Genomic DNA, 13,416 nt, shown 5'->3' with positions numbered 1-13,416 from the left:
CCTTTCAACTGTCCTCCACTGCTGGCCTGATCACTCCTAACTGCCTTCTTCTGCTGGCCATCTTGTGGCAGCCATCCTGTGTCCACAAGGGGGTAGCCATCTTTGACCACATGGGGGCGGCCATCGTGTGTGTTAGAGTGATGGTCAATTTGCATATTACTCTTTTATTAGATAGGATATCCCACACAGTATTCCTAATTTTAGAGGATTGCATCATTACACCTAATTGTTTCAATTTTAAATCCACCATAAGAGTCTCCCCTTAAAGCACCAAAATAATTCTGGGCCTGAGTCTCATTGGTACAAATGAAGTCCTCAGCCCACCCGGGACCTCTCACTGTGCTCTGCTTGAATAGACATGAGCCCCACATACTCTTCTGAAGTCAGTAATAAAATTATAAATTCCAGAAGCCCCGCTATTGACAGTAACTTTTGGAAAAAAATCTTGTGCCTGTGTGGTGGTTGTTTTTTCCCCCCGTGTGTGCCTGTACATTATCTCTTTCAGACATTGGTCTATTGAGGAGAAAGTAGAGCATTCACAGTTTTCCTTACCTGTCCACACTTCTAGGCCTTGTTTCTCTGATTCAGAAAGAATCTCCACCCTCACCTCCCATGTTGGAGTGGACCACACACTATTACTGGGTAATTGGGTAAGAAACAATCTTACTGTAGTCATGTGGTGCTCACCTTGTCTCTCACCTCTTCAAATGAGGTGATGTTCAGAATATTTGCCATAATTTTCTTCAAGTGCTTTTCAATATAGTGTGCTGTTCTCACAGAAAGGCTATTTTGGTACTTTTTTTCCTAGTGAATTCATTGACATTTATTCAGTCAGCCAACCATTCAACAACTTGTAACCTTCATTATTCTTTCTTTCCTCAGATTTATTGGACACAAGGAAGATGAATGGGGTTGCTGAGTAAGTCAGTGTTTTTAGTTCCATTATTCTGTTCATTATCTTAAACTTATTATATTATAGGTTCTGTTAATAAAATTAATAGCACAAATTATGACAGATAACTTGTGGATCACTATCAACAAGAATAAACTATATAATTATAAAACCATTTAATAATACTAATGTGAAAACAAAAAGAATACCAATAGAGGGAATGCATTTCTAATTTTTGATATACTTGAAGGAAAATAATTATTTAGCTGTATATGTGCATTTATTTTTTTATTTTTTTTATTTGCTAGGATTCTTGTAGTTGCTTTTTCAACTTTTAGGTATTTTCTATTGAAGAGGTGATTGGTTATAATTTCAAGAACATGGTAGGAATAATCTCCTTCCATAAACTTCAAAAGTCACTTACTATGTTGTGGTTTTGAGTTTTATTATTGACTAGAGGCCCAGTGCATGAAATTCGTGCACAGGTAACGTCCTTAGGCCTGGCCAGCAATCAGAGCTAATTGGGGCTGCTGGCTGGGGCCTCTCTTCCCTAGCTGCTAGCTGTGGCCTGAGCCTCCCTTCATTCCATACTGCCCCCTAGTCATAGCGAGTGATCAAACTCCCTAGGGGAAACTTTGCATATTAGCCTTTTATATATATGTACTAGGGACCTGTTGCAGGAATATTCCTGCAAGACTTCTGGCAGGCTTCCTTCCTGGTGCTGCCACCTCTTCCGCTCTTCCACCTCTCCTCCGTGCCCCACCCATCCCACCCATCCCACCCATCCCACCGCACCCACAGCCACCACTGCTACCATCTTAGTGGCTGCGTGCTGCCACCACCACTATGTGCCTAGCCTGCCCGTCTCACCCACCACACCTCGCCCAGAACCGCCACTGCCTCCTCAGCAGTGCATGGCATCTGCTGCCATCGCTGTGAGCCCTGACCTGCTCCGCCAGCTGCTGCTGCCTCTGGGGCCCTGCATGCCACTGCTACATGCCCTGCCCTGCCCACCTGACCCACCACACCCGCCACCCCCACTGCCTCCCGTTGCTGCCTCCATGGCCGTGGGCGTTACCGCTGTGTTCCTCGCTCCACCTCACCCCGCATGAGCTGCCAGTGCATTCCCTTCAGCAGCTGCAGCCACCCTGCTTTCCACTTTCCCTTCCTCTTCCTTCTATGCTGTCTTCAGTGTTCACTCCTCCCTCCCTCCACATATGCAAATTAACCACCATCTTTGTTGGGTTAATTTGCATGCTCACTCTGATTGGCTGGTGGGCTTGGCCTGTAGGCATGGCTTGTGGGTGTAGCAGAGTGATGATTAATTTGCATCTTACTCTATTATTAGGTAGGATAGACTAGAGGCCTGGCACATGAAATTCTTGCATGGGTAGGGTCCCTAGGCCTGGTCTGAGATCAAGGCCAATCTTCCTTGGCTGCTGTCATCTGGCCCTGATCCCTCTGCCGCTGCCTATCTCCCTCTGTGTGTGGGGTGACCGAAGGGACAATCAGGGCCCTTGTGCTGCCCACGTTCAATGCTACCCACCCCTGGTTTCCAGTTCCCCATCAGGCGATTGGAGCCTGCTGACCAAGGGGAGAAGGGGCCAAGAGGTTGGTTGTTCCGACCTGTTCACTGGTCCCTCCCCCACCACTGCCATTGCCCTCTGTGTGTAGGGTGATTGGCGGAGCAATCAGGGCCCAGGCACTGCCTGCATCTGCCACCACCCACTCCTGGTTCTGGTTCTCCATAGAGCGATTGGATCCTGTCAGTTGGGGGGAGGGACTGAGAGGTTGGCTATCAGGCCCCTATCAGGTGAGCTGGGGGCTTGCGGGCTGGGGGCAGCTTCTGCATTGAGCATCTGCTCCCTGGTGGTCAGTGAGCATCATAGCCAACCAGTCATTCTGCTGTCTGGTCAATTTGCACATTATACTTTATCTATCTATCTATCTATCTATCTATCATCTATCTAATTTATTTTCATGTTTAACATAGTTGATATTGAATTCTAAGTTTATATGGTCTGGTTGCTTAAATCTGAAAGATTTTTATGTCCAAATTGCCTTAGTTAGAAGTCTATTTTTTTCTTTTATAATAAGATTTAAGGTAGGATAGTTTTATATCTTCTTATATAAGAAGGCAAATTGATAATCAAAAATAAATAATAATGTATAAGTAAATAAAAAAAATCAAGGAAAATTTATGGTAAGGTCTTGTGATCTAATCTCAGTTAACTGTTAAAATGGTCTTATCTAAACAGGCTCAGGGAGAACTTATTATCTGCCATAAGAACTTACAAACCATCTGGGAACCTGGTTCACCAAATTCGAATTCTGCTCCTGGGTCCGATTGGAGCAGGGAAGTCTAGCTTCTTCAACTCAGTAAAATCTATTTTCCGAGGCTATGTAACCCACCAGGCTGTGGTTGGCTCTGACAGAACTGGGATATCTAAGCAGGTGAGTCCATTGTAGGTCATTCAGCCTTTGCTACTTTGTTCAAGTTAGATTTGAAAGGTTTTGTTTTTTTTCCTGATCAACTTCATTACAAGTAGACTTTATCTCAATTTATATACATATATACATACATGTATACATATATACACACACACATATATACATATATACGTATACACACATGCACATACATATATACACACACACACACAAACATACACACACACATGTACATACATATTCAGACCTGGTGCATGAAATTTGTGCATGGGGTGGGAGGGGGCACAGCCCAGTCTGCACCCTCTCCAATCTGGGATTCCTCTCACAATCCAGGACTGCTGGCTCCTAACTGATCGCCTGCCTGCCTGCCTGATTTCCCCTAACAGCTTCTGCTTATCATCCTGATCTCCCCCTAACCACTCCCCTTCCAGCCTGATTGACACCTAACTGTCCTCTCCTGCTGGCCTGGTTACCTCCAACTGTCCTCCCTTGCAAGACTGGTTGCCCCCAACTGCCCTCCCCTGAAGTCCTGGTCCCTCCCAACTGCCCTCCCCTTCTGGCTATCTTGTGGTAGCCATCTTGTGTCCACATGGGGGTGACCATCTTGTGTGTTGGAGTGATGGTCAATTTGCATATTACCTTTTTATTATATAAGATACTAGATGCACAGTGTACAAAACTTGTGCATGGAGGTGGGGGTCAGCTCAGCTCAGCCCACACCCTCCCCAATCCATGATACCTCTCACAATCTGGGATCTCTGGCTCCTAACTGCTCACCTGCCTGCCTGCCTGATTGCTCCTTACTGCCCCCGCTGCCACCCTGATCACCCCTAACTGCCCCCCTGCCAGCCTAGTCACCCTTAACTGCCCCCCTGTACTGGCCTGGTTGCTCCCACTTCCCCCTCTGCTGACTTGGTCACCCTCACTATCCTCCCTCCCCGCGCTGGCCTGGTCACCCCACTCAGCCTGCTGGTCAGTTGTTACTGTGAGGGCATCCTGACCAATTTGCATATTACTCTTTTATTAGTGTGTGTATATTTGTGTGTGTGTGTAATGTGTATTTAAAAAATGAACTCCTAGAGTTTCTTTTTTTCTCCTTTGCAGTACAGGACATATTCCATTAATGATGGGAAGACTGTCATGCCCTTGCCATTTATTCTGTGTGACTCAGTGGGGCTGAGTGAGGAAGAAGGGCTGTGCCTGGATGACATACCCTACATTTTAAAGGGCCATGTTCCTGACAGATATCAGGTATAATTTGGCTAATTATTAAGGAGTTATAGTTTATATTTTAAATGCCTACTATTAGGACAAAAGACTCCAGTCTAGTTGGTGCATCAGCATTTATTTTCTTAAAGTATAGTTGTTCAAGATCCTTTGTTTCTTTTTGATATTTTACAAGGAATTAAAACATCCAAAAGTCTTTTCTATCATAGCTGTCATAACAATTCTGAATGTTGTTGCATACTCAATTGTTTTTGGATATTCAACTTACATAGGTAATTTTTGTTATGTAGCAGGAAGTCTGGAGGTAGGTAGCTTTGTGCCAGTGTGTCAGCTCTTTGAGATTATTATTTTCAAGGTCCTTCTGATTTTTTGTTCTGAGATCCTCATCATAGAGTGCTATGGATTGAATGTGTTTCTTAAAAATTCATATGTTAAAGCCATACTCCACAATGTGATGATATTTGGAGGTAGACCTTTGGAAGATGATTAAATCATGGAGTAAAGTCCTCATGAATGGAATTAATGTCCTTATATAAGAAGACACACAAGAGACATGGTCTCTCTTAGCCACATGAGGATATAGCAAGAAGGTGGCTGTCTACCAACTAGGAAGGGAGCTCTCATTAGATAAAAATCTGTTAGCAAAACCATGATCCCCAGAACTATGAAAAGTGAGTATTTGTTGTGTAAGCCACACAATATCATAATTTGTTATGGCAGCCCAAGATGGCTAAAACATGTGACTTTTTTATTTTAAAAATATGTTTTTATTGATTTTAAAGAGAGGGATAGTGAAATAGAAACTTCAATTGGCTGCCTCCTGCACGCCCTCTACTGGGGACTGAACCCACAACCAGGGAATTAGTGACATCTTGGTTCAAAGGTCAATGCTTAATCACTGAGCCATACCAGCCGGGCACTGACATGTGACTTTTATCCAATTGTTCTCAAGATCCTCATGCTGAGCACTGTTAGTGTTCCAGGCAATAGAAAAGGGGAGATTTTTGGGAAATCTGTTTGGTTATCCTATAGACATATACTTCCCCATAGTCTGAAATGTGCTGTTTTCACACTTGATATAGTTTTAGTTTTTATGTACCCTGAAAAATGATAGATGAATGTAGACACACGTTTAGTTTCAGGTCTGCTTCATAAGATGGTGTTGTGCTCTTCCATGAAAGCTACATAATTTTATACTTTCTCACTTCTGTAATATAGGTTTCGTTAACATTCAACATCTAGATACCTTTATTTATTAGGGTATGAAAACAGTGATATTCTATCTCTATCATTACTTTTTCATTTCACATTTGAAAGACAACTTTCCCTCATCCACTATTTGTTTAGTTAGTGGTACAGTTAATAACATTAATATGGATGGTCAAGATATCTGCTTGATTTTTTTTTATAAACTTCAGGAATAATTAGTTGGTTTCTTTACATCTGCCAATATTGACCAGTGATTATTTTATTATCATTATGAACTCATGAATTGAACATACTTGGTGAGTTTCAATGCACTGTAGTTTATCTACATAAAGATGTCAAATGTAGCATCTTTGAGTACTAGGAGCTCCTGCAATTTGGATTCTGAGTCCTATTGACATAAAAATCTGTTATATCTCTTGAGTCTTTATATGACTATAAATATAAACCATATTTTGTATTTTTACAGTCCAGATTTCGAACCAGTTATTTCTCTAAGATATATTGGTTTGGTTTGGTTTGGGTCATAAGAACTGTTCATTACTACTTAGTGGATTGTTGGTTCTTGCTTTTTTTAGTGGACAAATCTAAAAATATCAAATCTATCTATCTAACTATATTCAGATACAGGATTATATAGTTTTTACTTAATCTCTTTTTGTAGGAACCCCTTTCACAGCCAGCGTGGTTTAGGCTTCTGGTTCAGGGTTCGGGTTCTGGAGAAGGCCACACACAAATGAAAGAGACTATAAAAGTATTAATTTGGGAATATTGGGGGCCAGGAGGGAGTCTACCTCTAGGGGGAGGACTACACCCTGCTCTGGTTTTGCTATCTCTTTTATTAAGGTTATGCGATACACCCATATTCTATAGGCAGGAAATTCCAATAATAGCCAATCATCAAGAATTTACATGAGAGTAACAGATAAAGGCTGCTTTAACTACCAATGTCTCAACTAAACAATGAGTGAATAGCTCCAACCTTTCAGAGCAATTAAGATTGACCAGCCTTCGGGATTCCCTGACCACATCTCTCTATTAGAGACAATGATCAGTTTTCTGCATCTTTTATCTTGCATCAGTATCTGCTTTATCTGAACAGAAAATCTCTAGTCTCAAGGATACCAGAGATGACAAAATATGTCACCACTCATTTGCTGTATATTACATAATATTCACTCTAATCTCAGAAATAATTATCTAACACTACCATGAATAACCTAATTGTAATTATATTTAATATCAATAGAATAAAAATAGCAAGTAAAAATTAGAAACAATTTAAAATTTTTAGCATATTTTTCATATTACGTTTAGCACATATCATGTAGTAGGTGTATACAAATTACTGTGTTTTAAAGTCAGTCAGACATAGTTTCTTTCTGTATTTTTAGATATGACCCCAGTTGCATGCAAAAGTTCACATATTTAATTCAATTTAGAGATTACTTTTTAAATTTAATTTTGTTATATATATATATGTATAATTTATATGGTTCTAAAGTCAAAACTACAAAATAAGGTGTATTCAAAGAATCCATCTTCATTCTCTATCAGTTAAATTGCATTTCTTCCTGCTTCTTATAAGTATCCATATAAAAATTTATGATTTACTTCAATTTTTTAATATATTAGAAAATACAGATTTGTGGTTTCCTCTTTTTTAGAGAAGTGATAGAATAATACATGTCATTGATGTCACATAATTTTGCTGCTACAAATAGTCCTGAAGTTAATAGCCTTGTACATACATTTGTGGGACAGATCACCAGCAAAGGATTTCTAGTTTAAGAGTAAATGCATCTCATTTTGTCCCACTTTCCCCCTTGCACTCTGCCTGATGATACCAATTCCACCTTTGTCCACCTTGCTTTTTCTGTCTAGGATACTTTCTGTCATATTGTTATTCCCTTATTCAGATAAACTCACCTGTGTGTGTGGTTTTTTTTTTTGTTTTTTTTTTTTTTTTTTTTTAACCTTCATATGACATGTCCCTTCTTCACAGAAGCTTTTCCTACATGAAAGGACTGCTATCTACTTGCCTAATGACGTCTCCTCTACCAGATTGTTAGCTACATTCTATTAAAGACTTGTTTATGTTCACTGTTTTGTTCACTTGCACAGTGCCTGGTACATAGTATGTGCTTATAAATATTTGTTGAATTAATATGTTCCTTTATGTTTACCATACAGTTTAACTTCATGAAACCAATCACACCAGATCATGAGAGCTATATAAACTTCCTATCGCTGGAGAACAGAATCCATTGTGTGGCATTTGTGTTTGATGCCAACTCTATTGAGCAACTCTCTGATGAGATGGTAGCAAAGGTTAAGAAAGCTCGAAGGAAGGTGATAAAGTGTGGTGAGTCTTATTCCACTGTACTTCTAAGGCTAACTGATTAGACTACTGTATATTGTAGAATAGATTTGAACAGGTTGAAGAACTTATGAAAATGCATATTTAAATATTCCCTGGCCCATCAGTGTGGTTCATCCAAATCAAGTCCTCACTAGCTGTATGTCTTTGTGCAAGTGATTTAAACTTTCTATGCCACAGTGTCTTAATCTATAAAATTAGTGTAACAATGGAGGTTCTAATGTAAGGATTAAACAAATTAATATATATGTAGAGTTTAGTACAGTCCTCACTGCATCTTAGCATGCATTTATTTACCAACAGTCCTAAACTTCCTCTTGGGCCTTAAAGAATTAGAAAGAGGAAGAATCATTTTAGTAAGAAAAAGAGAGGAAAATAAGATACTTGGTAAAGAGAGGTAGCATAAAGGCTTTGGAGAAGGTAAGCAAGAGTAGGGAATTAAAGTGCCCCCCCACTGTCTTTTCTTTTTTAATATATTTTTATTGATTTCAGAGAGGAAGGAAGACAGAGAGAGAGCAAGAGATAGAAACATCAGTGATGAGAGAGAATAATTGATTGGCTGCCTCCTGCCCGCACCCTACTGGGGATGGAGCCTGCAATCTGGGCATGTGCCTTGACTGGGAATCAAACCTTGACCTTCTGGTTCAGATGGATGCACAACCACTGAGCCTCGCAGGCCAGGCCACACCAGCTTTTCCTGGCCTTATTATTTATTCTGTTTGGGAAAGAGTCAGTTTATCACAACTTTTATAATGTTAGAAGCAGGGAATGATTGGCTTACTTGCTCACTGAAATTTTAAACCTTGAAAGGGTGGTGTGCAGAGATATGCCGGCTACCATTGGGATATAGAAGTTTAATTGCAGTATTTTGACATATTTTTTCCTTGAGGCCTCTTCTCCATCTTGTTTATTAGAGTCCTTTGGCCTTTTCTATAGTTTTCATAAAAACACAACAGTTGGATAAGATATAAAATCAATGAGTAATACTGTAGCATACATTTTAGTTACCTATTCCGAGGAGTGGTTTCATTTGAAGCCTGACTTCTTATCATGGGAAACAATAAAGGGACTTCCTATGTTAGGAAAATTCCAGGTACCAGTGAGTAGTTCAGAGGGATTTTGTGTATGTGTGTGGAGGGGGAGAAAGTGGTGAGGGGGTGGTTAGGGAACATTCCCAAATTTCTGAAATTGTTAGTCTATTGCAGTGGTCGGAAACTCATTAGTCAACAGAGCCAAATATCAACAGTACGATTGAAATTTCTTTTGAGAGCCAAATATTTTAAACTTAAACTATATAGGTAGGTACATTGTTATTAACTTAATTAGGGTACTCCTAAGTTGGCCTTTGCTAAAAACTCAAAGTGACAAAGAGCCTCATATGGTTCGTGAGTCACCGTTTTCCAACCACTGGTTTATTGCATAATTGATAGCTGATGAACTGAAAAAATACTGATGCTGCCTATGATAATAAAAACAATATCTATCTATCTGGCATAGGTGTGGCACCTGTGGTTTTACTCACTTGTGTGGATACCATGGATCTGATTACGAGAGGAGATCTTATAGACATATACAAATGTATGCCTGTGAAACTCAAGGTATTAAACGATGTCATTGTAAACACATTTTCTGGTTTGTCACTATAATCACATGATATTATTTTGTATAAATAATAAAAATAGCTATGTGTGAAGTTTAAGGTTTGAAACAATTGCTTGGATAATTCAGACTTATTTTCTAAGTTTTAAATATTAACTATTTATCTTTCCGTTGACAGGTAACTTGTATTTATTATAAATAATTCATTGAGGTTCAATTCAACAAATATTTGTTGATTACCTGCAATGATCGTGTGATAGTCTCTAATCAGATACACAGATAAGTGAAATAATTTCCCTGTTCTAAAAAGCTTGCAGCTTTATAGGTGGAGGTGAGGGGATAGGGGAATTGGAGGGGAAAAAGTTGACAAAAGAATATGATATGATATTATTGAGTATAATAAATATCTGAAATAATGAAATATAAAATGTGGTGAAAGTTTAGATTAGGAAAATATTGAGCTAAAGGGCTGGGGTGGGGGGTGGAAAGAGGGAGGGAGGGATTTTGTTCCTGGGGTGGCACTAGGAAATGACTTTTACAGTGGAGGAGTATTTTTAGGGGGAAAAACTCAGGCCAAGGGGACAGCATAAGTGAATTCATCAATGTAGGAAAAAGCATTTCAGGAGGCACATAGAGTGTTCAGTTTAGTGGAGGGCTGAATCATTGTAAGGAAAGATAAAGTGAGAAAGAAACATTTGCATGAGGTGATTTTTCTTAACCAGGTGCATTATGGGGAAGCATAGCAACATTTTGAAAGCGTAGTGATGTGAACAAAGTCTGCTTCACAAACTTCATCTGACACCTATGTGAAGAATAGATTAGAGTCAAAAGAAAACACAAGTGCACAGAGCAAAACATTTGCCAACGGACGCTTATGGACAGTGCCAAGCGGTGACAGAGCCCTATATTGATCCCAGGCAATCTGGTTGTACAGATAAACTAGTCTAATTAAACATCAGCACCATGAACTTGAAACTAATATAAAAATTATCCCATGTCAGTTGTAATTGAAAAATAAAATTTGAAAAAGTAAATTAAATATCAGCATTAAACTAGTAAAATCACCTTATCCTAAGAATAACTTTTAAAAGAAAACATGGAAGTTATGGACTTTAATGTAAGTATATTTAAAATGCTTCCATTTCAAAGTAGTTTATATAGAACCATGTTACCTTAATATTTTAATTCATATTGAATCTCTGTTATATGTATTCTAACTGACAATTAGCAGTGATGTTAGAGCTTGACTTGGGAAGTTCTTAAAAAAAGTGTGTTATGGGCCAGATCTCTATCTCTGTTTCTCACAGTAGGAAAAATGTTGCCAAGTGCCTACCTTTGATATTGCTTTGATGATTTATATTGGCATTAAGTAGTGTTTTCCATTGTTTCGAGATTTCTGGGTTTTAATTTCTGTATTTCAGCGAGAGAAAGTCCACAAAAAACTTGGATTTGTTCTTTCTGACATCTTGGTGGTCAGTAATTATACCTCAGAGTGGAATCTGGACCCTATTAAGGACGTTCTGAACCTCTCTGCACTGAGACAGATGCTGTGGGCAGCAGATGACTTCTTAGAGGATCTGCCTCTTGAGAAAAAACAGGTAAATGCATTGGGTGGTATAGGAACTTGAAGATGTCAGTTTTGTGGCTACTTCCTGCTTGGATCTATTGGGTACATGACAATTCTGTGTCTGTGAGTTACTGCTCTGTGAGTAATCCTCATCAGATGTGATCTTTGATTATTTGGCCTCTCCTTAAGATCTTATGCTTCTGTCTCTTTGACTTGACTTGAAAACTCTCCCTCCTTTGAAGCCTGTCAATGAAGTGTGACTGTGCTAGGTAGAGGGAAGTACCTTTCATATGCATGCCTCAGATTTTAGCATTATGTGTATTCTTTAGTACCAATCTGTGCAAATACACACTGTACTATTCTAATCAAAGTTGAGATAGAGTTTCAGTTTATTGTCAAATATTATTTTAGTTGTGAGAAATCATATTAGAATATCATATCCTCTCTAGTTCTCTTATTCACAAACTATTGGGAAACCCTCAAACTAACTTTGCTGTCCTGACTCTGTGCCATCTTGGTTTCTCCATTTCTTCTCTCCTCATGGTGCATGCACTCCAAAGTCAGGATTGGCTTAGACCTCTAGTAGGCCAATGTTCCTCTTCCTTCTGGTTGCATTTTCTAAATAATGTATTAAGAATATTTTGTTTCTCTTTTCTCAGCAATCAGAGAAAAGCATTAGCCAGGAAAACTGGAAAAAGACAAATAGATGGAGCAAAAAGCCATATTTTACTTATGGCTTGGATGAAGATGCATAAAAAATTCATAATACATAGAAATAACTTGGAACAGCTGAATTTAAAGTTGTAAAAAACAATCATAATCTTTTTGGATATATGTTCTATACTGGTGAAAAATTAAAGTTTCTTCTTATAAAATCTGTGTGTGTGTGTGTGTGTGTGTGTGTGTATAATTTTGGAAAAAATTTATTTTGATGCTAGTGACCTGATGCACAGATTCATGCACATTGAAAGAAAATTAATTAGAAGGTGGTCAGTGGTGTGGGACTGGGTGAAATGGGCTAGACACACTCTGGAGCTGACCTCCTTTAGTCCCTCCCTGGCTAGCCACACCTGGGGCAGAGCCATTAATAGAAAGGCATCTGAAGAGTAAGTGGGGTCCCTCTAGCAGGTGGGGTCCTTCGGCCTGGCCTATGAGGATTGTGCCAAAACCTGCTCTCCAATATCCCCCAAGGAGTCCCAAAGTGCAAGAGGAAACTGAAAAATTGCTGTCATACAGGGTGTGGAACACAAATGCAGTAAATCAGGTGTGGGGCCGACAGTGCCCCAGCAACATCATAATCTATGGCTAAAGGTGAAATCGTGCAGCCCTGCAAGGAATCGAACTCCCTGCCTCCCTGATTTTCGGGTGCATCACCCGAGAACCACCACTGCCAAGTCACTGCAACTTGGCAGCTCCCACATTGAGTGTCTGCCCACTGGTGGTCAGTGCACATCATAGCGACTGGTCGGATGGAGGGAGGAACACTTAGCATATTAGCCTTATATATATATAGATGGCTTATCAGCATCTTTTGATCTTTACCCATGTCATCCTATTTTTGCCTTCTTATTTTATTTCTCAAGTATCTCATTAGGTCCTCAATTAATGCTTTATGCTTTAACCCAAAGCCATGTTTTGTTTAATATCCAAGCCTCTCTTGTAGTATGTGGCTATTAATATTAATGAGTTTCTTAGGACCACAGCTGAAAGAAACTATAATTTGATTGCTCTGAAATTACAACTATTTTAAGCATTTTTTAAAAAAATATATTTTATTGATTTTTTTACAGAGAGGAAGGGAGAGGGATAGGAAGCCAGATACATCCATGAGAGAGAAACATCAACTAGCTGCCTCCTGCACACCCCCTATTGGGGATGTGCCTGCAACCAGGGTACATGCCCTTGACCGGAATCAAACCTGGGACCCTTCAGTCCGCAGTCTGACGCTCTATTCATGGAGCCAAACCAGTTAGAGCTGAAATTACAACTATTTTAGCTACGTGACAAAACGCAACCTGAGATACGTGAATAAAAAAAAAAAATTAAAAAAAGAGTAGTATAGTATTGGATTAAGGAACCAAACCATAGAAAACG

The 13,416-nt window shown here is 39.4% G+C and overlaps 1 protein-coding gene across 1 annotated transcript in view; it reads left to right on the top strand.

Annotated features, from left to right (window-relative positions):
- Nucleotides 1–12,197, top strand: part of IFI44L (interferon induced protein 44 like) — a 44,215-nt gene extending 32,018 nt beyond the window's left edge. Inside the window, exons 4-10 of the mRNA XM_084872181.1 lie at nt 883–919; nt 3,151–3,346; nt 4,448–4,594; nt 7,970–8,141; nt 9,654–9,754; nt 11,177–11,353; nt 11,982–12,197. Of these exons, the coding sequence (XP_084728307.1) occupies nt 883–919; nt 3,151–3,346; nt 4,448–4,594; nt 7,970–8,141; nt 9,654–9,754; nt 11,177–11,353; nt 11,982–12,077 (926 nt within the window). The 3' untranslated portion in view covers nt 12,078–12,197. The remainder of the gene's footprint in view (nt 1–882; nt 920–3,150; nt 3,347–4,447; nt 4,595–7,969; nt 8,142–9,653; nt 9,755–11,176; nt 11,354–11,981) is intronic.
- The last annotated feature ends 1,219 nt before the right edge of the window (nt 12,198–13,416 follow it).

Source organism: Pipistrellus hanaki, assembly GCF_964339955.1.
Source record: "Pipistrellus hanaki genome assembly, chromosome: 2".
In the NCBI taxonomy this organism is placed as follows: Eukaryota; Metazoa; Chordata; class Mammalia; order Chiroptera; family Vespertilionidae; genus Pipistrellus; species Pipistrellus hanaki.
This window is presented reverse-complemented; position numbering and strand designations above follow the sequence as displayed.